Genomic DNA, 24,131 nt, shown 5'->3' on the forward strand with positions numbered 1-24,131 from the left:
AAAATGATTGACACCATGTGGGAGAGGACATGTCAAAACACTGATTTGCAGCCTGAGTCCATGGTTCTCAAGATATGACTGGGTAAGCTTGTAGTGGGGCCATCTTGACTCCTTTCTTTAATTGGGACCAAAGAGGTACATGTGTCTAGACAGCTCTCTGATGCGCCCTGGCAGGCACGGGGACTGTGTGACACCTGGCGGCCAGGTATCTGCAAGATGCAGCAGATAGCAGCCAGTGATGTGGGAGACAAAGACAGAAGGAAATGCAGGAAAAATTAAATGGCCTTATAACCTGCAGCCCATATTGAGATCCGCAGAGTAGAACATTCCTCCAGGAAGCTCCCAGCTGTCTTAACGTCAATGTTTTGCTGTTGGGAAAAATAATCTTAGCCTGACAATAGCAAGGTCCTCCAGGAATCCAAGAGTCTTCTTTAGCGTGATCCTGGAGTCCGGGGATCAAGTCCCACATCAGGCTCCCTGCATGGAGCCTGCTTCTCCCTCAGCCTGTGTCTCTGCCTGTCTCTCTCTCTCATATGAATAAATAAATCTTAAAAAAAAAAAAAAAAGAGTCTTATTTAGCATATGAAAGTCCCTTTTGAACTTCCCTTTTCTTTACTTCACCCAACCCTGGCTAGCTCCCCACAATCCTGGGGCAGCAGCTCTTTGTCCTCACAGGTCATGTCTCCATGCTTTAGTATCACTTTTTTTGCACCAAAGATATCTCAAGAATTCTTGTCTGCTGTCTCCGGACTGAACTACTCAAAAAAACCCAAAAACAAAACAAAAACAAAAAAACTACATCACCAGGGCTTCTGGGAGTCCACCAGGCCTATAGCTTTCTTATTATTACCAAAAGCCACTGGATGAAATACTAGACTTTCCTGAGCCTCTGGAAGAAAAACTGGGATCATGCCAACGTTGCAAAGTTGTCAGAAGGATTCGAAACACGGGGATTCATGGAGATAGTGAGTCTTGAGCCACCCCACCGTCGTCCGTAAGCACTCCCCAAATAAACTCCAAGTAAAATACTGTCCCTTTAGGACAGGCCTATTGGGACCCCTCTTCCAAACGGATTTCTGCCCCTAAGGTCCTTCTCTAGAAATCCTGAAGCAGGTCCTGAAAGTCAGACCCATTTATTATTACATAACTGGAGGCTTTAATAGGCACGTTCTTAGACTATCGTCGCTAAAGGAGCCTCTAAAGGCTCCCCTGGGAGGCCTGCTATCATGATACCCCCAACTCAGTGGTTTCTGAATGGATGAAATGAGGGACAGTCACCCCCTCCTGCAAGCAGGGATCCCGCAGGCTTCGAACCGCTGCTTTCAGGCGGCGGCGGCCCCTGGGACTCTGTCCAGGTTGGATGGAGACCCTTCGGGCCACCTTCATCTCCCCTCGCTCCCCACTGGCCCGAGGCTCCGAGTCCCTCTTCCCCGGGCCAAGCCCACCCCCAGCGGGATCTCCGGGAGCAGAGGCGAGCGCAGGGTCCGTGGGGGCGTGGGTGCCTGGGGTGCGGGCGGAGGGGGTGCGGGGTGCGGGCGGAGGGCAGAGGGAGGGCGGAAGGGAGTGCAGGGGCAGGGCGGAGGGGTGCGGGGGGGGGGGCGGAGGGGGCGGAAGGCGGAGGGGTGCGAGGCGGCGGGGGTGCAGGGCCGGGGCCGGGACGGAGGGATGGGGGTGCGGGGCCGGGACGGAGGGCGGCGGGGGTCCGGGTGCGGGGCGGAGGGGTGCAGGGCGGAGGGGGTGCGGGGCGGAGGCGGCGGGGTGCGGGGGCGGGTGGAGGGGTGCGGAGCCGGGCCGGGCCGGGGCGGGGCGGAGGGCGGAGGGCGGAGGGGGAGCGGGGCGGGCCGGGGCCGGCGGCGGTCACGTGGCGAGTGGGCGGGCGCGCGGGGCGGGGCGGGGCGCGGCGGGGCGGGGCGGGCGGTACTTAGGCGCGGGGCGGCTCCGGGAAGCCAGGGCGGCTGCTCGGCTCGGCGCTGGCGGGCCCGGCTCGCAGGCTGCAGGCCCAGGCTCTCGGCGGCGGGCTCGGTGAGTGCGGGCGGGCGGCCGGGCGCGGCGCCCCCGCGGTGGAGGTGACCTTGGCGGGGAGGCGGGGAGGCGGGGAGGTGGGGAGGCCGGGAGCCCGGGCCCCTGTGCGGCCCCGCGGCATCCCGGGGCGGGCGAGGAGGCGGGGTGGGGGCGGGGGTGGCAGCCCGCGCGCTCCGGAAAGTCATCGCGGTGAGAAAAGCAAGAAGCCCCCAACTCCGGGTGGGCGGCCTGGCCCCGGCCCCGACCCCGGCCCCGACCCCGGCCCCGACCCCGACCCCAGCCCCGACCCCGGCCTCCGCCTCCGCCTCCTCCCGGGGCTGTGTCCGCGGCCAGCCCGGCTCCGGCTCCGGCTCCGGCTCCGGCTCCGGCGTGGGGGCCTGCGTAGTCCTGCCAGGAAGCGCTGGGCTGGGATCCCGGTGACTTTCGGCCAGAATCTAGCTCCCCGGCCCCTGGTGAGCTTCTGGGCCTCAGTTTCCTCAGGAAATTGCCGAGATAATAGTGTCTCCCTACGTCTGTTCTAGGTGTTTTCTTATTTCATAGGGTTTGGGCAATTCTCAGCCCACAACCGAACACACAGTTCCAGGGACCCCAGAGGACAGAGACCAGAAAACGAACCTGGAACTAGGTGGTGTAGGGTGGAGGCCACATGATGAGTTAGATCCACTGATGGGAAGAGAAACTGAGCAGTGCTTAGGAGTCTAGGCATTGGAAGCCCCAGTTCCCCTCCCCGGGAGGCTGGGGTGGAAGGGGAAGATGCCACTCCTTACTTCTTGACTGAGCCTTACATAGGCCCGGGTTGTTTGGGAGAGGGGAAAGCAGGGCAGAGACCCTGAGGCCTCAGCTCTTCCTTTAGTTAATGACCCCGGAGGTCTGCGAAAGGGAGCAGCATATGGGGAGCATTTAGGGGTAACAGTCTGGCGGGCTCAGCAGGCCATCCAATTAGATGTGAAATGGATTTGCCCCTTTGTGGGCCTAGGTCATTCTCTTCCTCAGGCACCTGGACCCCCGCCGCCGGCATCCCTCCGCCAGTCCTTCACACCCGGTGGGAGGGGGAGCTGGAGGGGTTCAAATGGACAGCTAGCATCTTTAGTTACCTTAGAAAAAACTGATCCTCAGTGCATCCACCGGACAGAAATGCAGCTGGGATGCATTTATCTAGTTGACTCTATAGTTTGAGAATGATAGGAAAGTGAAGAGGCTTAGGAGGCTGTCTGGTTTGGTAGGGGCTGCTTTTCTTCCATAACATCCTTAAATAATGGAGAATTGTTTTGTTTTGTTGTAAAGTAGGCTCTGTGCCCAACGTGGGGTTTGAACTCAGGATCCTGAGATCAAGAGTCACATGCTTTACTGACTGAGCCAGCCAGGCGCCCTGAGACTTATTTCCTGTTGGCACTGGTGATAGTGACCTAGAGCCCTTGAGCTTTATATAGGAAGGGGCTGAGCTGCATCCCCCCACACACCCTGTGTGGTTTTCCCAAAGAGAGGGTTTTGACGGTGCCCTGGAGAAAGTTTCCCCTCACATCTTTTTGGGCAGCTCTGTCCCAGAGCTGGGTTATTGCCACTCAGCAGTGGAAGGATGTAGATTCCTTATCTGGGGGCTTTGCAAGCCAGCCCAGCCCTGGCTCCACTAACTCCCCTGCTGGTTTCCCGACTGGTCAGGTGGTGAGGGTGGGAGCCCTTTAGCCTCAGGATAAACCTGCCCAGGTGCTGCTGATTCAGCAGCTTGAACTGAGGCCTTTCTCAGAGACTGGTCCTTTCTTTTCCTCCATTAGAGGACCTGGGAGTTGGGGTAGTAAGTTGGCACACATTTTAGGGGTAAGAGATGTTTTGTATCTCTGTTGGGCTGGGAAGCAAGAGAGAGCACATTCAGGGGAGTCAGAAAGTGTCCATTGGGTAATTTTCTTAAATGTGGTAAGGCCTCGTGATTGTGTGGGATATCCCCTTCTTCCGGAGGGAAGGACTGGACTATTTCGGAGCAAAGGCTCAACGTCTGCAGCCTTTTTTAGATAGTTTGACACAAGGAAAATGTTAAGATGATATTTGGGAATTTTTCTAGATCAAGAAGGGTGGCGATCAGGTACTTTATGGTTCAGCTTCACATGCAGAGAGGGGTGGGGGTTGACAAGTAGATGAATGTAGTGGGGGCATGTGCAGCTGTGTACTGTACTCAGTGGACGCTGGGCGGCAGTCAGCAGTGTTTGTACCCCATCCCATATCCTCACCTCTTCGTTTCAGCTCCGAGCACACTCCAGAAGCTGCCTAAGAAAGGGGGTGTGTGCAATAAATCCTGAGTCCTTTTTTTTTTTTTTAAGATTTTATTTATTTATTCATGAGAGAGACAGGCAGAGGGAGAAGCAGGCTCCCTACAGGGAGCCCATTGCGGCACTTGAGTCCAGGACCCCAGGATCACAACCCGAGACGAAGGCAGACACTCAACCACTGAGCCACTGCAGGTGCCCCACCCTCAGTCTTTCTTTTTTGTGCTTTTAATACTTTTGTATCAATCCATGAACAATGCTATTAAAATTTATTAACTGTAATTGTGCTGGTTGTATCCTTTTCCATTGCCTGTTCATGAGCTTTATTATTTATGTTGATACACGAAGGTCTTGTTCATTCATTCATACCAAACGTAGAGTATTTACAGAGAGACAGGTGGTTTTTACTTTCTCGTTGTTTGTGGCAGCGCTGCAGTAAATCCTTATATCTCTCAGGCACCCCTGAGTGTTTCTCCAGGGCAAAAGCAGAAGTCCAGTTAGTTGCTGGGTCATAAGACATGTGCATCTTCTGTTTTGCTAGATACTTACAGAATGCTGTCCAGTGAAGTTTTACCAATATGTACTACCAGCGGTGTTTGAGGGTACCTATTCCTCCTTTACCACCATTAGATATTATCAGATTTCAATTTTTAGCAACCTGATACGTTTGAAACGGTGTTGCTGCTTGAAGTTTTAGGACCGGGAATTCAAGTCATTCTTTGCTCTCAGAAGTCATTGATTAGTGAGGATTTGTATTTTTGTCGTTGATCGCAGTGTTTATAGTTTTTGTTTTGTTTTGTTTTTGTTTAAAGATTTATTTATTCATGAGAGACACAGAGAGAGCGAGGCGGAGAAGCAGGCTCCATGCAGGGAGCCTGACGCAGGACTCAATCCTGGGTCTCCAGGATCACGTCCTGGGCTGAAGGTGGCACCAGACTGCTGAGCCACCGGAGCTGCCCAGTGTTTGTAGTTTTAATGTGTTTGCGAACAGCAAGAACTTACTGAGGTTTCTTTAGATCCTACCAGGTATCTGGGCTTCTGCAATTAAATAACCTTTTCTAATTTTTTATTTTTACTTTTTAATTTTCAGAATGCACGTGAGTTATGAGTAGTGGAGTTTGACTCTTCCACTTTACAGATGACACTGAGGCTCCTGCAAGCTTGTGACATGGCAGGAATCACTGAAATAATTGGGATTTTCGAGTTTGATCTCTTAATTGTCCACACCTACTCAGATACACTCTTTCAAGCTTGCTTGCTTATGGTGTCTTCTCGAGAACCAGTTTCCCTCAGCTGTAAAATAGTCATTTTATAGGAGACGAAAGGTCTTTTTCCAACATCACTGTGTTGACTGCAGGGTGCCGAGGAAGATACCTGTGCCTGTGTTATCTGTCTCTGCCAGGCTCATAACTCACTTCAGTCTGGCCCTCAGGATAACCTGGTCACTAGCGAAGATGAGGAGAGGAGGAGGGGTTAGATACCACCAAACGAGTAAACTGATCCAGTATAAAGTACTGTGAGGGTTATTCTGCCAAGAGATCCAGCTGGGGCTGGGCTTCTCTGTGACCCTCTGACCTGGGCTTGGGCAGGATGTGCTTACACATACATAAGTCACGACGTTTCTGGGCTTGCGCAAGGCCTGGGAAAGTGGTGCCAGCCAGGGGCTGTGGCCACTCTGGGGTTGGAGGCATTGTTGTACATCAGCTGGGAGCCATCTGAACTCTGTGGGTGCTTAGGAGTGCTTTGTTCTGGTGGTCAAGATAGAATAAACCAGTTTTTGAGGCCTTGGTTGATAAAAATAGGGTGATCATAATTTTTCTGAGAATAAAAAGATTAGCCTGGTATGTTAAGCATTAACTAGTTTGTGAGTAGAGAGATGTGTAGTCACCTCACCAGTGAGTACACAACCATTTCCTGGTGGCAGTTCATTGTAAGGGCTGTGTGCTCCAAGCCAGGCTGCATGGAAGGCACTTTGAAAAAGACCATCTCCAGGGTACCTGGGTGGCTCAGTCGGTTAAGCGTCTGCCTTTGGCTTAGGTCATGATCTCAGAGTCCTGAGATCATGTGGGCTCCCTGCTGAACAGGGAGTCTGCTTCTCCCTTCCCCCTCCCCAACTTGCACAGTGTCTCTGTCTCAAATAAATAAAATCTTTAAGAAGGAAAAAAGACAAATCATCTCCTTACATCTCCCAGCAGCCTCATGAGGTGAGGATGTCTTCCTAGGGCCTCAAGAGAGGAACGAGGAGTAAGCAGGAGAGGCAAGGCCCTTCTGTTGCTTGCTTTTGCCACTGCCAGTATCTCATTCCAGAGTACCCAGCCCGCGGGGAGATGGGATCTGGCCTGCAGTTGCATTAGAGCCTCCGTGCTCCTGCAAGCTGGGGAGGTGTGGGCTGCTAATCTCATTTAAATCTCCAAGGATTTCTGAAAGCTTCCATAAAGTAGTCCTAAGGTCCTTCAGAATCTGGGCGGTATGCCTACTTTAGAAACAGAGACATGAGAATGTTATGCCCCCTTTAGCATCTCAGTAAATCAGTATCAGAGTCAGTGAGCAAAGCTGGTGAGCAAAAGCTTCCAGAACTTTTCCCGTATTCTTGTTTTTCAACAATACAAAAATTTTCACCTGCCTCGGGCCTTCCTGGGGTCCATTGTTTCAAGGACAAGGTAGTAATTTTTTTCTGTTTGCAGGATGTGGGCTGCTATGGATGATCTTAAGCATTGTTCCATTTGTGGGCACAGCAGCTAGATGGTTTCCAGGCACTGCGGGAGATGAGTTTGTGTAGGCCCACCCTGCTCAACCTGGTGGAAATTAGTCCCTGATTTGAGGACAGATGGTTGGCAAGTGGGCAACAGGGGGAGTACCTCTAAGTGGCCTCAACTGTTTAGGTGGGTGAGGCAGGTGGGGCCTTCTTTTTTCTTTTTCTATTTTTCTTTTTCTTTTTTTCTTTTTCTTTTTCTTTTTCTTTCTTTTTCTAATAGTTCATTTGAGAGAGAGTGTGTGCAGGCAGAGGGAGAGGGAGAAGCAGACTCTCCACAAAGCAGGGAGAACAACACAGGGTTCCATCCCAGGACCCTGAGATTATGACCTGAGCTGGAGGCAGCCGCTTAACTGTTGAGCCCCCCCTCACGCCCCCCACTGCTTCTCCTGTTAGCTGCACAGCTGTAGCCAGCTGCAGGGGATGCCCTCTCTGGGTCACAAAGGAGTTGCCTGGGGGCATTCAGCTGGGGGGGAAGCCTGGCTCTAGAGGACAGAGAGCGCAAACTGGTGCCCTATTCATCCTCACAGCTCTAAGGAGACAGGCGACCAGAAGCCCTTTTTGTTTTGTTAAACATATTTCCATTACGAACAAAGACAGGAAACATCAAGGCTGTGATTCAAACTCAAAGGCCAGGTGTCCTTCAGTTCGATTGGAGCATATGATAAAGGCACTTGTGTCCGCCCCCTCAGTGTTGTCCCAACTAGGAGGGGTAAGTGGGCAAGTCAGAGGAAATGAAGATCTGCCTCTTTCTGATGTGTGGGTGGGGAACCGAAGTGGTTGAAACTTCAAGAACACCTGCCATGAATGATGGCAAGAGGCAAGAAAAGTCTCTGCAAGTTCTCTAGCTAGGTCCCACTAATCTTCACGATCCTCCTACTGGTCCACCTTCTCCTGGGCTGTAGGCACTCTGGTGGTGTATAAGGCACTTACTTTGTGGCTTTTGGCAAAATTGAGGCACTCGGTTTTTGATTCTTTAGAGCCAGCTGTGAAAGCGGTCCTGCCGTGCAGGAACAACAGCAGTGGGCAAGGACGAGCGGAGTCCGGACGGAAGATGTGCTGGGCACGCATTCATCTTTTTCTGCGTTGGCCAGAAAATTGCAGCGGGGCATATTTGGAAATCGCACATACACATGTCCTGTCTCCTTAGATTTGAGACAGATCTAGAATCCAGTCTACTTAAGGGCTCTACAACCACATAAGAAAACTTTTTTAAAAATGAAGCTCCAAAAAAAAAAAAAAAAAAAAAAAAAAACTCCATGGCAGCCCAAGCCGAATCCATGTCTTTAGAGAATATCAGGACTGAAGCTTTCTGCAACTTAGCATCAGCTCCTCTCCTGCGTTAATTCCATCTCCTTCCAGGGCTCCAAGGTCTATAGTAGTCCTGGGAATGGCTTCAAAGTAGTCTAGGGAATGTATGCTATGGTGGGGGGGGTTGGTTGAGCTGGCCACAGGCCCCTTTTGCACATGACCTTCTACAGATCTTCAGTGGGATGTCCTTTCATATAAACTCAAATGCTGTAGGGGTTTGGAGATGGGAGAAATGCGAGAGCCTGTCTTTTTTTAGCCAGAGGTTGGCTTGGCAAAGGGGCGGAGGGGTGGAGTGGAACCCTGCGTCCACCCAGGAAGACCAGCTGACGGAGGGCTAGAAGTACCAATCTGTCCACAGCTGTTTCTCCCACCCATCCACACCATGCAGGGCGGTCTGGTGACTTACAAGTGTTCCTATTTAGGTACCTCTTTTCTCATAGAATAAGTAAGAACTCTCTGTTTATTCTCTCCTGTAATTTAAAAAAAAAAAAACACAAGACTGAGAAAAAGGGAAGTGTTTGCCCAAAAGAGGGGAAGTGAAAACTGGTTCTGTTTCAAGTAAAGCTGTAAGGACCTATGGCCAGCTTGTTCAGAATACAGCTTTGTTAGCCATTTGTCGTGGTTGGTCCAGTGTTCACGATCTGTGTGGACCCAGAAAGATTCCTGGTGCCCACTGGAGTGAGACTGCCACTGCTCTCAGGATATCTGCATCCGTCCCCTCTAGAGGGAGAAATCTGACTTCATGTTCTTTGGGCTCAGCAGTCTCCCATTGGAAGTCTTCCCATCTGGAAGTTAATTGAAATTAAAACCTCATTTTAGGGCACTTGGTGGCTCAGTGGTTGAGCATCTGCCTTTGGCTCAGGGCATGATCCCAGGGTCCTGGGATCAAGTCCCATGTCAGGCTCCCCACAGGGAGCCTGCTTTTCCCTCTGCCTGTGTCTCTGCCTCTCTCTCTGAATGTCTTTTATAAATAAATAAAATCTTTAAAAAACAAAACAACATTCATTTTAATTCAGACTCTTTGTGATATAGAGGTATTGTGGACAGGTCTGGAGTGAACTAGAGTTAATCTGGCCCAGGCTAGAAGCCAGAAAGGAAGAGGACAGAGAGGGAAGATTGGGTGGTAAGTTGGACCTGGGAATTGAGCATGCCTAAATGAGCAACCTTTCATGGCTTTCTTACTATAGAGCAGGCACTGTCATGGCACTTTTTTTTTTTTTAATTTTTATTTATTTTATGATAGAGAGAGGCAGAGACACAGGCAGAGGGAGAAGCAGGCTCCATGCATCGGGAGCCCGACGTGGGATTCGATCCCAGGTCTCCAGGATCGCACCCTGGGCCAAGGGCAGGCGCCAACCGCTGCGCCACCCAGGGATCCCGGCACTCTTGACTTCCACCTGGATAAATGGTCATCAGCCCCATTTACAGGTGGTGAAACTGAGGCTCAGTGGAGATTGGTACTCAAGGCTGCACAGTTAGTGCAAGATCTAATCCAGATGTCCCGACTCCAAGTCCAGTGCTTGCCTTCGCCTTAGGCCACAGCAGCTATTTCTTCATTGAACCCCAAACCAGACTTTCTCCCAGATGCCACAGCCCTGGGCCTGGGGTGGCAGGCTGAAAGGAAGAGTTTCGCCAGTGCTCAGTGATGGGCCTTGGAGTCAGTGGTTCCAGCTGAGCTCAGGCCTCCAGGCTTATGCTCTGTAGTTCACTGAGCCCCTAGTTCTCCCTGAGAATGACGTTGACAGGAAATACGGAGGAGGACCGGTGGAACAGAGATGAGAAGGGAAAGTGCATGACTGTCTCACGGGGGGCCTGGCCATGGCCCTGGTGGCCATCGGCACAGAAACCGAGAACTGCCTGGGACCTGGGGGTGCCTGCGTTCTCTGCCACCAGAAAAGCCAGAGAGATCTTGTTCAAAGTCTGTTACCCTGAGATTGCTCCCATCCTCCACTCGCTCGTGGTGTGACCTCTCAGCAGATGGCTGAGCCCCCAGGGGTCGGCTTGGGGTGCCCCTCTGTGACACACACAGGGAGCATTCACCTGGGACTGCCTTGGGACCCAGCCGCGGCCCCGTCACCCCTGACAGGTGGTGGTGAAAGCTGGGGAGAGCAGCCCTCCTGGGTGTGAGTCCAGTCCATGGGTCTGAACGCCCGTGTGCCCACAGCGTGCACTCTGGTGCTCACGCGAGGTTCTCCTATCTTGGGAAAATGCGAAGGCGCCAAGTGTAAGTCCGAGGATGGCAGGATAAAAAGAAAGGAGCCCGAGTGCTTTGCTTCTCTGCCCAGGAAATGTTTTAGGAGAGACCTCAGAGCCCCCTTGTTCCTTCTGCCACACGAGGACCCAGCAAGACCTTTACTGAACGGTTTGGAGGCCGTCTGGGTTCCTGCCGTGGTCATGTGAGCACCAGCCTGCCCGTGAGTCACTGAAAACGAGAAGGTTGGGGCTTTTCAGCAGAAAGTCACTAGGGAGAAGGCCTCACTGGGAATTGACTGGGAATCAATTGGAAGTGCATTTGGGGGTCCAGGGATTTGGTAGCCCTAGCTACGCTTCTTCCTAAAAGACCAAAACTTTGAATGTAATATGTTCACTTAATTTTTTTTACAAAGGATGGAGAAAAATAAATCTCCCTGCCACACATAACCACTTTCGTGTTTTTCTTGATATTTCACATGTGTTAACGGTAATATGCGTGTATATTGCTTATTGGGCTCACACGCGTGCCGTGACTCATTTGCTGCTACTTGCTTTTTCCCCACTTCCGTGAATCTTGGGCATATTGACTGTATCAGTACAGTATGATTCACTTTACTGCATCCTTAATGTATTCTGTTAATCATTTACCGGAAGGTAAGAGTTACTCTGTCCTTAGACACTTTGTTTCTGGTCTTTTGTTATACAAAGAATATTCTGTAAACAAATGTATACCATATCTTTGAATACAGTAGGATACATTTCTAAATGTCAAATTGCTGAGTCAAAGGGTGTGGAGATCGAAAAGTTACTAGAAATGGCCAGGCCATCCTCTCCATGATTGTACCTGCCACCAGGGTTCAGCAGCACAGCCTTTCTGCTTCCCCACATCTAACCCCTGCCAGGAACCATCCAGCCACTCAGCCTTTGCGAGGCCCTCATTTTATCTGTACTTCCCTGTGAGTTGAGCATCTTTTCATACCTTTGGCTGTTTGTAGTCTTTTTCTGTAAATTAATTTATTTAGATTTTTAAGCACCTTTTACATAATACGGAGAGGAACCTTGAAGTATATGTGAGGACTGTTTTGTCAGTGTGCCACTTTTTTTTTTTCCCCTAGAAGAGAGACTTTATTTTCATGTAATCAGACATTGTCCCTTTAAGGCTCTGTTTGTCAATCCTAAGTGGTTTTCACTCTGACATTACAGTTTTTAAAGTGCTTTTACTTTCTTCATGCAGCTTTTTATTCAAGATCGTTGTTCCGTGTAGCGCATCTTGGGTCTGAGAAATCAGGTGTAAAGATTCGACTTTACTATTTGTTTCAAATGCAGAGCCTGCGGTGCCGGCCCCCATCACTGATATGCACTGCTGCTTCTCCCACCTGTGCCACAGATGCTAAATTCCCCCGTGGATATGCTTCTGAATGGTCTGCTTTGTTGGTTGGACTGTCCCTGGGCCAGTGTTCCCCAGGGTTTCCTAATTCCTTAACTGCCCCAGAGGGTAGGCCTCCATTCCTGCTCTTGAATCATTTGCTATTGTTGCACCTTTATTCTTCGGGATGAATTATTACTTTAGCAACCATCAACTTTAAATCTTGCCTCAAGTAGAATTCACTGTGGAAGGCGGGCAGCATGTTCACATAACCCTGTGACCTGGGAGGAGTTGAGGCACTCTGGAAGCCCCTGAGGTCAAGGACAGAAAACCCTCCTCCTGCCACCACCCATCACTCCTCACATGGGTATCCTGCAAGGCCCCCGGGTGCTATGGCATCCAGGACATTTCTTGCTTTCATTGGAGCTGCTTGCCTAGGAGCATGATTCAGAGGCGGAGCTGGAAACTGCCAGTCTCCTGACTTGCAGGCCATTTTAAGATCTAAGGACTGTGGTTGTAATGTGACAGTTTCCCGTCCTGGAAGACCCATCTTTGAAACAGAACCCTTAGCTGGCTGGAAAAAACAGAGAAAGTCCCAGACTTGTGCCACTGGCTAAACCAGCTCTGCTGCCCTGGCTCTGAGATTGGCACATGCTCGGCTTTGTTGGCTCATGTTTGCTTGTTTTATATCCAGAATGTGGCTTATAAAATATATTTTCATTTGCATTTTTCTTATCTGATTGGTCCTCCATTTGGGACCTAATCATATAGGCTGTTTGCTCTCTCAGAGAGCTCACTTGGAAGAGTCTCAAACGTAGTTGGACAAACCCAGGGAGAGGCAGTTTGGCAAGAGCAGGAGGTGGGGCGCCGAAGTCCATTTAGCCTCAAGATCTGGGTTTATTGATTTGCTTTGGATGGAGTCGTTGGTACTGCTTGTGGCCTGGGCCTTGGGGTTCTGACCGACAGTGGGGTGGTGCTGGTGCCATCCTCACAGGCCCCGAGGTAGCCGCGGAGCATCCAAGGAATAGTTGCTCCCCTCAGGCCGGGAGCCCAGCCTCGGCTTGAGAACAGCCCTGGAGACCCAGCAGTGTGCATGAGTCACCAGGCCGCAGCTGCAGAGGGGCCTCACTGCTTGCAGCTTTGTCTCCTGGCTCCAAGGCATCTGGAGGAGTCCTCTTTAGCCCATTTGGGCTGCTACAGCAGCATGTTACAGACCGGGTGGCTTCTAAACAGAAATTTGTTTCTCATTTTGGGACAAAATGTGGCAGTCTGAGGTCAGGGTGCTAGCTTGGCCGGGTGAGGGTCCCTTTCCACATGACACACCCTTCTAGCTGTGTCCTCACATGGCAGAGGTGAGACCACTCTCTGGGGTCTCTTTTATAACAACACTAGCCCCGGGACGCTTAGGTAGCTCAGCGTTTGGGCACGCCTGCCTTCGGCTCAGGGCATGATCCTGGGGACCTGGGATCAAGTCTCGCATCGGGCTCCCTGCGTGGAGCCTGCTTGTCTCCCTCTGCCTATGTCTACCTCTCTCTTTCTGTGTGTTTCATGAACAAATAAGTAAAATCTTAAAAACAACAACAACAACAACAAAATACTAGCCCCATCGTGATGGTTCCATCCTCATGACTAATCATCCCCCAAAGGCCCCACCTCCTAATTCCATCACACTGGGGTTAGGATTTCCACATGAACTGGTTGGGGGTGGTGGCACGGGGGTGGATGGACATTCAGCCCTCAGCATGGCCCTGTGTGCTATGGGCATAGGTTGGGACTTGGATGAGGTGGGGCCTGGGAGCCCACCGGCGCTGGAGGTCCTTGCGGGCTCTGTGCACCCACATCCAGGCTTTACAGAAGAGGACAATGAGGGAAAAAAGGGGCAAATGGCGGAGCCAGGAAGAGAACATGGGTCTTTCGGCTGCTAGGTGGTTTCTGGCCCGCAAACTGTGCTGCCGGAGCTGGCACTCTTGTGTAAAGCACTTGAACTGAAGCGTCCTGATGTCTTTTCTAGGTGAATCCAAGATCCAGCTTCCAAAATGTGGCAGCTCTTAACCACTCTTAGCTGCCTGGTGATGCTGACCGGTGCCCAGAGCAGGCTGCCTTTCCATGCCTTGTCGGATGAGCTGGTCGACTATGTTAACAAACGTAACACTACGTGGAAGGTGAGCTGTGGGGACCATTGTGCATGTCCCTTCTCTAGGGGTTTAGTTTGTACATTCCGATTCCGAAGGGTGGTGACTGCAGCTGTAGGACAGTCTGTCTCAGACAGTTGGTCTGATTGAGAGTCATGGCCACTCAGGACTATGCTTAGCATCCTCCTTTGCTTCTGTGCTGTGTGTGTGCGCGTGCATGTGTGTACATGTGTGCATGAGTGCATGGTGGTGCAGTGGGGAGAAATGAGCTTTGGAAATGTTCACAACCAGGAAGACCTGAACCCCCATCATGGTAGTTGGTAAGGCTCATTAGGCAGCTCCTGGATTGCAGGAGTGAAGAAATGAAGAATGGGCCATGTTCAGGGCTGCAGAGGGTCTGTCTTCACCTCTCAATGTAGCAGATCCGAGAAGATACCCACCGGTCTCGGAGCTGCATGCTGCCCAGGTGGTTCACTCGGGGGCGGGTCTTTGCTTGCTCTGGAGGCTGCCTGTCTTAGTCCGATCATGCTGCTATACCAAAATACCACAGACTGGGTGTTACTTTTTTTATTTTTTTTTTAAGATTTTATTTATTTATTCATGATAGACACAGAGAAAGAGAGGCAGAGACACAGGCAGAGGGAGAAGCAGGCTCCATGCCGGGAGCCCGATGCAAGACTCGATCCCGGGGCTCCAGGATCACACCCTGGGCCAAAGGCAGGCGCCAAACTGCTGAGCCACCCAGGGATCCCCGACTGGGTGGTTTACAAATAGAAATGTATTGCTTGCAGTTCTGGAGGCTGGAAATACACTTTTGGGGTGCCAGCATGGTTGGGTTCTAGGGAGGGCACTTTTTTGTGTTGCAGACAAGTGACTTCTCATTGTATCCTCACTTAGTTGGAGGGGCCAGCCAGCTCTCTCATACCACCTTTAAAAGGGCACTAATCTGACACCTGGGTGGCTCAGTGATTGAGGTCTGTCTTCTCTCCTGGTGTCCTGGATCAAGTCCCGCATCGGGCTCCCTATGGGGAGCCTGCTTCTCCCTCTGCCTATGTCTCTGCCTCTCTCTGTGTGTCTCATGAATAAATAAAATCTTAAAAAAAAAAAAATGGCACTAACCCCATTCTGATCCTCTTCACAAAGTATCCACCCTAATGACCTAATCACTTCCCAAAGGCCCAACCTCTAGGTGCCATCACCTTGGAGGCTAGGTTTCAACATAAATTTGGGGGGATGCACTTGTTCTCTAGCAGTTCCCCAGCACCTCCTGCTATGCTAGGCTGGATGGCACCCCCTGGCTTGGTCAGGCCTCCCATCTACTCCCAGCCCTAGATCCCCCCTCCGTTGACTGCTGTGGCCGGTGTTCTCTTCCAGGCTGGACACAACTTCCATAACGTGGACCCGAGCTACCTGAGGAGGCTATGTGGCACCTTCCTGGGTGGGCCGAAGCTGCCACAGAGGTGAGTGCCTGCTGCCTGGGGGTGGGTACGCTCCGCATCTATGCCCACACCACTGCCATGCCCACGTGGGTGTATGTTTGGGATGCGGGAAGGAGGGAAGGAAGGAAAGAGGTTTCAGCCCTTCGGAGCAGCAAGGACTCTACCTGACAGGCTCAGCCTCCAGCAATGTGTGTCCTGCTGTGCTTCTCCAGGTGTCTCAGCTCCAGGTCTGCTTCTGTATGACCTGGATGGACCCAGTCTTTAATAATTGAAGGAGAATCTAAGAAAAGCCATCTGATTGCCCATTAAGGTTTCATTTTTTATTTTTTTTCCTAGAGAGCTCTACAGTGAGCATTGTCAAGTGGCTATTATTCTAGTAGGAAGCATTAGAAATATCTAACAAGGGCAGCCCTGGTGGCCTAGCAGTTTAGCGCCGCCTTCAGCCCAGGGCCTGATCCTGTAGACCCGAGGTCGAGTCCCATGTCGGGCTCCCTGTGTGGAGTCTCCTTGTGTCTCTGTCTCATGAATAAATAGATAAAATAAAAAAAAAAAAAAAAGTAATAAGGTGGATAGAATAGTTATGGGACGTCACACCATAGTGAAAATGTTAAAAATGAGGGGAGGACCCTGGGCAGACCCGGGGTGGAGTGAAGGGAGTAAGAAATGCAGTTGTGTGGATCTTGTGGCCAAACTCCTGAAAAGTATCTCATAGAGGAAGACTAGGAAGAAGCATATGGAATGATAAGATGTGTTGAACAGTAGAATTCCTGGTTTAGTTTTATAAATTCCCGGGGGCAGCCCTGCAGATGTCATCTTCAGCTTGTCCTCCGTGGGTCTCACTTCCCAGGTGATGGCCCGGCCTGCAGTTGCTGCTGGGTGCCAGGGTGGGGGAGGGTGGTAACTGGCAAGCGGGTCACGGAGGCCTTCCTTTATCTAGAGTTCAGTTTGCCAAGAACCTGATTCTGCCGGAAAGTTTCGATGCCCGCGAACAGTGGCCTAACTGCCCGACCATCAAAGAGATCCGAGACCAGGGTTCCTGCGGTTCTTGCTGGGTGAGGCCCTGCTGGCGGGGAGAGGCCCGAGCCTTGGGTGTGGGGCGTGTTGTCAGACTTCCCAGTGGAGGCAAGTTATATAAACCTGCTGAGTCTCCGTTCCATCAACATAAAAATCATGCAGATCCCTGTGGTCGTGAGTTACTGCCAGGACTGGGCAGGAGAACCGATGTGCAGAGCGCCCTGTGTGGTGTATGGACCTGGCCCATGTGCAGCGGTGAAGCTGCTTTTACTTCCCCGTTTTACACGCTGCCCCAGGCCATCAGCAAACACCAGGAGTTCTGACCCCTCCGCTGCTTCACGAAGAAATATCCCATCTGTATCAAGGCGCTATCTTAATTTTGTTTAACTGTGGTAAAAGTACATGTGGTATAATTTAAGTCTGTTAGTCATTTTAAAAATATATTTTATTTATTTATTTGAGAGAGAGAGAGAGAGAAGAGAGAGCATGAGCAGGGAGAGGGGCGGAGGGAGAAGCAGACTCCTCGCTGAGCAGGGATGACCCCAGGACCCTGAGATCATGACCTGAGCCAAAGGCAGATGCTTAACCGGCTGAGCCACCCGGGCGCCCCACCTTAGTCATTTTTAAGGGCACTGTTCAGTGGCACTAAGTACATTCACATTACATGAATGCAGTCACCACCGCCCATCTACAGAACTCTTAGCAACTTTTGAGAATGGAAACCCTTTCCCCTCCCCCACCCCAGCAAGCACCCTTCTACTTTCTTTTACTGACCAGTCTAGATACTTCATTTTAGTAAAATCATACAGTATTTGTTCTTTGTGTGAGCTGTTTTAGGTTAACAAAAACCACATTTTAGAAATGACCCGAGTGTCCAGGTAGAGATTTGGGGTAGATTGGTCTCTCGCTTCAAAGACAAACGTGAGGGCCTGGACCCTCCCTGACATTGGGAGAGTAGCCACCCAGGAGGTCTGAGGTGTGGTCCTCTGACGTGGTAGCTGGCAGAGGCCACCGTCCAGGAGTGGGGCTCACCTGTGGGGGGGCTTGTCCCTGTAGGCATTTGGGGCCGTGGAAGCCATTTCTGACCGGATCTGCATCCGCACCAATGGGCACGTCAACGTGGAGGTGTCTGCCGAGGACATGCTCACCTGCTGTGGCGACCAGTGTGGGGACGGGTGAGTCAGAAGCGGCACCTCCCGCTGCGGGAGCCGGGCCCCTGGGAATGGCCTCTGTGAGGATGGGACTGGTACTCCAGCTCAGATAAGGTCCTTTGGCGAGACAGCTTGGGGACTGGGCGGTCTGGAGGCAGGCCGTGGTATGACTGCTGCTTTCTGTGAGCTGCCTAGAGTCAGGCTGACCCCCCCCCCCGCCCCCCCAGCGCTGGGGGTTGGGGGCTGGGGTCCAGGCACAGCAGAGACCGTCTCAGAATATGTGGCTCACTTTCTGATCTCGGGCCTGGTTTTTGTCATCCTTGTTCCCTTTCTTTGCTCAAGGAAATGTAATAACCTTGGGGCCTATTTTCTGTAATGAAGAATGTTGGGTCCCCAGCTTGATCACCAAACACTAAATTCCCACCGTGGGTACCTGCCTTTCTGCCCACTCTGGCCTTGGTTTTACAACCATGGTTGTCAGATACGGCTATAGATTAGAAATACCCGGGAGTTTTTAAAAAAGTGTCCAGGCCTCACCTCATACAGTTAAACCAGTCCCCGGCATTAACATTTTCTGCATTAAAACACCAGGGAGTTGCACTGTGCTGATTGATAATCTGGGTTCCGGGAAGGGCACAGCCTGGTTCAGGGTAGCCATGGATATGAGGGTCCTTCTGTCTTGTTGAGGGTGGTGGCAGGCAGGCCTGGGAGCTTGGGTGAGTCCCTGGAAGAAGTGACTATCGGGGGGGGGGGGTCCCCAAGAGACCCTGGGGCCATGGGCAATGGTCTGGGCGCAGCTAGAGTTTCTCTCACAGTGAACTTAACAAGTGGCTCCTTCCTCAGCTGTAATGGAGGCTTTCCTGCTGAAGCTTGGAACTTCTGGACAAAGCAAGGCCTGGTGTCGGGGGGCCTCTATGACTCTCATGTGGGTGAGTGTCTGCCGTCACACCCTCTGGCTAGATGGAGCTTATAGGCAGTAAGAATGGGCCTCGCATTGTAAAGTGAAGGCTGAGAGTTGAGAGCAGGCCACTGAAGAATCCAACAGAAATACGAGGGAGGGGACTGCCCGAAGGAGGGGACTGCCCGAAGGAGGGGACTGCCCGGGACTGCCGAGGGAGGGGACTGCCTGGGGGGGGGGGGGGGGGGGGGCAGAATTAGCGACGGTGTCAAGTGTCCCTGCTGCAGATGTGATGATCCTCCCTCCCTCCCAACACCTCCCCTGCCTTGCTCCAGCGTTTCCCTCTTGCCACAAGGGGCTTCTGAGGAGGCTGTCAGCTGATCCCTTCCTTTCCACTTGGCCCCCCAGGCTGCAGACCCTACTCCATCCCTCCCTGTGAGCACCACGTGAACGGCTCCCGGCCCCCATGCACAGGGGAGGGGGATACCCCCAAGTGCAGCAAGATCTGCGAGCCCGGCTACTCGCCGTCCTACAAAGAAGACAAACACTACGGTAAAGCGGCAGCTGGGCTCCCCAGCACCCCGGGCCCCGCAGACACCCATCCTGAGCCAGAGGAAGAGAGAGGACAGGGCAGTCGACTCTCCCTGGAGATAGGAAGGCCATGAACGACTGTCCTGCCAGGGAGCAGCACACTGCTGCTTCTGGCTGCCTCCCTCCCGAATTCGGCCTCAGGATTCCTGTTGCGTCAGTCTCACTTGACAGCAGAGTGATCAGGCCTAGGACCCAGGGCACCACTCTTCAGGGCTTCGTGCTCGCTGCCCCTGCGCCACAGAGCTGTGCGCTCCCACTTCTCGGCCCGGTCCAGCTCCATCATTGCTCCCCGGGGAGGCCTTCCCTACCCTTGGGCTGGGTGAGCCCCCTAGACGTGGTCTTCACTTGGCGGAACCCCATAAATCATTGATAAGTTGACAGCTGGAACCCTGGGGGGGGCCTGCCTGACCCCCCTCACCCTCCTCACCCCACCCCCCCCACCCCCCTGCTTGGCTGGTTCTTTTGCCAGGATGCAGTTCCTACAGTGTGTCCGATAACGAGAAGGAGATCATGGCAGAGATCTACAAAAACGGCCCGGTGGAGGCGGCCTTCACCGTGTACTCCGACTTCCTGCTGTACAAGTCCGGTGTGTGTGGGCTCCCAAGGGCAGCGGTGGGGGCTAGGGAGGTGTGGGTTCTGGGCACGGCCCGGGACTGGATCGAGGAGGAAGACATAACATTGTGCTGGAGCCGCCCCAGACCATGCCTCAGGTTCAGTGGATGGGGAAACAGGAGGCAGGTGGCTGTGTGCGAGGCTGTGGGGACTCCCCCCGGGCCATCGGACAGGCGCCCAGCCCGATAGCTGCCTTAGAAATCCCCCATTTACATGAACAGCCTCTGACTGCCCAGTGCTGTCTCCTTTATGATCTGCCACATTGAAAACTTCAAAGCTCTTGACTCTTAAGAAACATCATTGGATTGAGGGAGATGATGCTGGCAAGAAAAACTTAGAAAGCTGGCAGTTTTTAGCAGTCCTCAGCTCTAGTTTAGAAGGAGGCATTTCCAGTTTGACAAAGTGACTCATCAGTGAGGGGATCGCCTGCTCCACAGGCCCCAAGGGCACTTGGCCTGCTTGGCCTGTAGCTTTCTGCATTGGTCAACGCTGCTGCCACCCCAGCCTCTCTCAGGCTTCATCTTTGCAGAGGGCATCCCAGGGCAGCAGCGTCAAACTCTTTAAGTTACAAAACCCTTTTGATGAAGAGATCCTCACGTGGAGTCCTAGTATGGCGAACAAATAACTGGAATCGAATGTTAACGTTAAATTTACTTCTTAAATTAGAATCTATGACTTTAATTTTAAAGGCAACCAAGCACATTTTGTTGGGACTCCACTTTAATATTTACTAAACGTATTTGAGTGTTGGGCTTTCAAAAACCTATTGAAATAATTCCCAAATGTTGTGGGAGCTTCTGGAACCTTCAGAGAGAACATCAGCATTTTCTCTCTGTATAACCTTGTTTGCAAACAGTTTCTTGGGAGGGCTCGGTGGGCTCTCTGGACCCTGTCCTGCCAGGGCAGCCAGCTGAGTTGGAGGGATGCTCTGGGAAGTGGGGCAACAGCCTGGTCTCCACCTGAATGGGCTGTCCTTTTCTCAGGAGTGTACCAGCACGTCACTGGAGAGATGATGGGAGGCCATGCCGTCCGTATCCTGGGCTGGGGAGTGGAGGATGGCACACCCTACTGGCTGGTTGGCAACTCCTGGAACACTGACTGGGGCGACAATGGTGAGCGGAACTCTCTCTTCCTGTTAATGGGGTGTGTGAGCCAGGACGGAGGGCTCATCCTGTCCTCTGTTCCAAACACTAGGCCTAGAGCTCAGCAGTGACCTCCAGATTCTTGGGTGCTCGTGAGCTGAGGGTTCCCTTGCAGGGCAGATCTGATCCTGATAGAGGGTGGTAGGGATTGGGACATGGCCTCAAGTCAGTGTCTGGCTCTGGGCAAACAGCGTAGAAGTCGGTAGAGCAAGTTGTTGCTAGTTTGGTGACTGCTGTGGGGCTAGTCTGGCGTCTCCTACTCCTAGGTCTTTCTGAGGTGAGTCTGAGTATGTGGGCAAGGGTCAAATCTCCACACACTTGAAAGGCATATTATTTTTGCTTTCCAGGCTTCTTTAAAATCCTCAGAGGACGGGATCACTGTGGAATTGAATCTGAAATCGTGGCTGGAATCCCATGTACTGACCAGTACTGGAAAAAGATCTAATCTGCCATGGGACTGGCCCTGCCAGCCCTTGGGCAGTTTTCCCCCTAAATATAGCCAGTTGGGCTGGTGAGGAGGTGGAGGGTAAGGAATGTCTTTTATTCTTTGAGTTCAGATAAGATACAAGAGGTTTTAGACAGGGCCTGAAGTATTGGGCCCAACCTCGTGTCTACCATCAGAGCTGTCTTCCAAGGAGACACATCCAAGGCCTGGCTGCCCCCCAGCCCGTGGGGTGGACTGCAGTCCCAGTGCACACTTAGACCACGTGAACCACTGCCGTGAGTGAAGCAAGGCCTCCCCCCTAGACTAGTGCTGGGCCAGTAGTGCCCTCCTGTTCAGCTCCTGCTGTGGCTCCCTCCACGTCTTCCCCTCTCCATGCACGTCATGCAAGCAAGACGGAGACCCTAGAGGGTTTGTTAGGTGTTCCAAAGCCATAGAAAGTAGAGTTCCTAATGAGACCAGTCCCCACCGGCGGCGGCACTTCTAAGCAAGTAGCTCACTAGATTTGGAAGAGGTTGGAAAGAAAGGTAGTGGAGCAGCCCTTGGGAGAAAGCCATTCTCCCGGGGCCCCTGCATCTCCTGAGCTTATAGTCAAGTAGCCTCAAAGACCCTCAACGGTCTGGTCCTTGGCATGATTCCTTTCTCAATATACGTTTTATTTTTTGTGCACCTCTGCTGATCATGTGAATGAAAGAGGAACAGCTGGAAGAGCTGTACTCGCTTTACGGACTGTCTGTCCCCTTACAACAAAACTGGGTGGTCCTGACCCGACTGGCCTACCAGCATAATCAGTGGAAGCTCATTTGGGGAGAAACCGGCTTTAACTGTTTAAAAGTCACTGCTTCACTCTCTTAATTCAACAAGGAAAGGAATGACTATGCCAATAAAACGTTTTCTCCCTTACCTTGTAGTCTTGTGTTCTGGTGACATCCCGCCATCTGTAGGCCTGTAGCGCCGTCTGTCCTTATCCCACAGAATCCTGTTTTCCTGGATCCAAGAGTCCTTGAAACTCTAACCAGAAGTCTCCTGCCTCAAACCGTGGTTTCTCTCTTCCCAGTTCCCTGTCATTTTCATTGGCCCTGGCTCTGTAAATTCATCGCCTAAACCGTGTCTCAGGCCCCGATTAGCTTTGCTCCTGCTGAATTTAAAAAGCTGAGAACATAGTTGCAGTCCGTTCTTTACTGGCTCCAAGCCAGCAGTAACGTGTGTGAGGATTCACCTAAGCACGGTTATGCATGATGCCGGAGCCCAGCTGTCCTAGTGGAGGACCACCAGGTGGCCCTGGTCCCCTCCGATGCTGGGATGGGGTGGGAGCAGAGCCTGCGTGTTGTATGCTGAGCTCCCTGTCTCTGGGTTACATGCTGGTTATGAAGGGTTGCTTCTGCATGGTCCTGGTTAAGAATCCTGAACAGTGAAGTACAGGAGTTCTTGAGGGAACAGAGGAAAGTGGAAGGATTGCATCCATCCCACTGGCCTGTCAGCACCTGACTTTCTTTCCCAGCCTAGGGTTGGGCTAGCTCCAGAAGCACGGGAAGTTTGACTTCTGATGGGAATTAGGAGTTAGGGATCAGGGGACACTTGGGTGGCTCTGGTTGAGCGTCTGCCTTTGGCTCAGGAGTCATGCTCCCCACAGGGAGCCTGCTTCTCCCTCTGTGTCTCTCATGAATAAACACATAAAATCTTTAAAAGGGGGGGGAGGGACTCAGAAACTGCCTCATTAGATAAGCTCTTAAACACCTGGTAAATATGAAAGGGAAAAGCTGTGAGACCTGGAATTAAGATGAAAAACTTAAGGATGAAGTTAGGTTTCACAAATTTTTAAGTGCTTAACAAAGGCTACCAAAGCCACACATTTGCAATGACTTTATTCTTAAAATTTCAATGAGGAGACATTCATTACCTCAGTGTAGTTCTGATAAATTTGACCTGCTCCCTGACAGTTGGATAATCCCATTTCCACCCTGTGCCCACCAGCAGCTTGCACTCACCCGGGAAGCCCACAGAGATGCCTGCAGAGTCGTGCTACCACAAGAACCCAAAGGAACTACAGGGCATCTGCACACTTAGTTTAGGACTCTTTGTTAGAAAACAAATGGGATAATCCCATTTCCACCCTGTGCCCACCAGCAGCTTGCACTCACCCGGAAGCCCACAGAGATGCCTGCAGAGTCGTGCTACCACAAGAACCCAAAGGAACTACAGGGCATCTGCACACTTAGTTTAGGACTCTTTGTTAGAAAACAAAACCAGTTATGCTTATTTGGGGTTGGGATCAATGTCAATACTTAAATCTCAAATTACCTAATTGATCACGTGTCACCTCAGTTCAACAGGTGGGGTGCTTTTTCTTGGTTGCCTGTCCAAATGAGATGATCGATGGAAGGGACTGTGCCTTCTTCACTATCTGGAGGAGGGCACGGTTTTAGTTTAGACTTAGAAGTTTGTGCATGTACTTGAACCCTTTCCACTCTAAAATGCGTCAGACCAAAAGCGTGGGCATCGCCTAGCAGCTTGTTAGAAACGTAGAGTTTGGGCCAGACCTCGGAGTCTGCCCTTGCAATTTAACAAGACTCCTGATGATTCATATGTTCGTTAAAGCTTGAAAAATAAGGCCTAGAGCAGTGGTTCTCAAACTGGGCTCCTAACCAGCAGCATTTGTATCACCGGAGAACTTGTTAAAAATGTCAGTTTGGGGGTACTCCCCAGACCTGAGAGACAAATGGTCCTAGCAATCTGGGGCCTTCAGGCAATTCCGATTTTAACGTTTGAGAACCACAGCTTTAGCGCTCTGCTTCCAAAATGACTAAG

At 51.7% G+C, this 24,131-nt stretch overlaps 1 protein-coding gene across 2 annotated transcripts; it reads left to right on the forward strand.

Moving 5' to 3' along the window:
• The first annotated feature begins 1,913 nt into the window (after nt 1-1,913).
• On the forward strand, nt 1,914-22,226 carry CTSB (cathepsin B). 2 transcript variants are annotated; one of them, XM_038573646.1, is made up of 10 exons: nt 1,914-2,022; nt 13,914-14,064; nt 15,409-15,494; nt 16,411-16,525; nt 17,544-17,662; nt 18,482-18,567; nt 18,945-19,088; nt 19,597-19,713; nt 20,723-20,851; nt 21,229-22,226. In XM_038573646.1, the coding sequence occupies exons 2-10, from the start codon at nt 13,939-13,941 to the stop codon at nt 21,324-21,326; spliced, it is 1,020 nt and encodes a 339-aa protein (XP_038429574.1). In that variant the 5' UTR covers nt 1,914-2,022; nt 13,914-13,938; the 3' UTR covers nt 21,327-22,226. The 2 variants fall into 2 exon arrangements, with proteins under 2 accessions (XP_038429574.1, XP_038429575.1); XM_038573647.1 differs by lacking the exons at nt 1,914-2,022; nt 13,914-14,064; nt 15,409-15,494; nt 17,544-17,662 and having other exon boundaries at nt 16,452-16,525.
• Nucleotides 22,227-24,131: the final 1,905 nt, after the last annotated feature.

The sequence above is a fragment of the Canis lupus genome, chromosome 25 (genome assembly GCF_011100685.1).
Source record: "Canis lupus familiaris isolate Mischka breed German Shepherd chromosome 25, alternate assembly UU_Cfam_GSD_1.0, whole genome shotgun sequence".
Taxonomy (NCBI): Eukaryota; Metazoa; Chordata; class Mammalia; order Carnivora; family Canidae; genus Canis; species Canis lupus.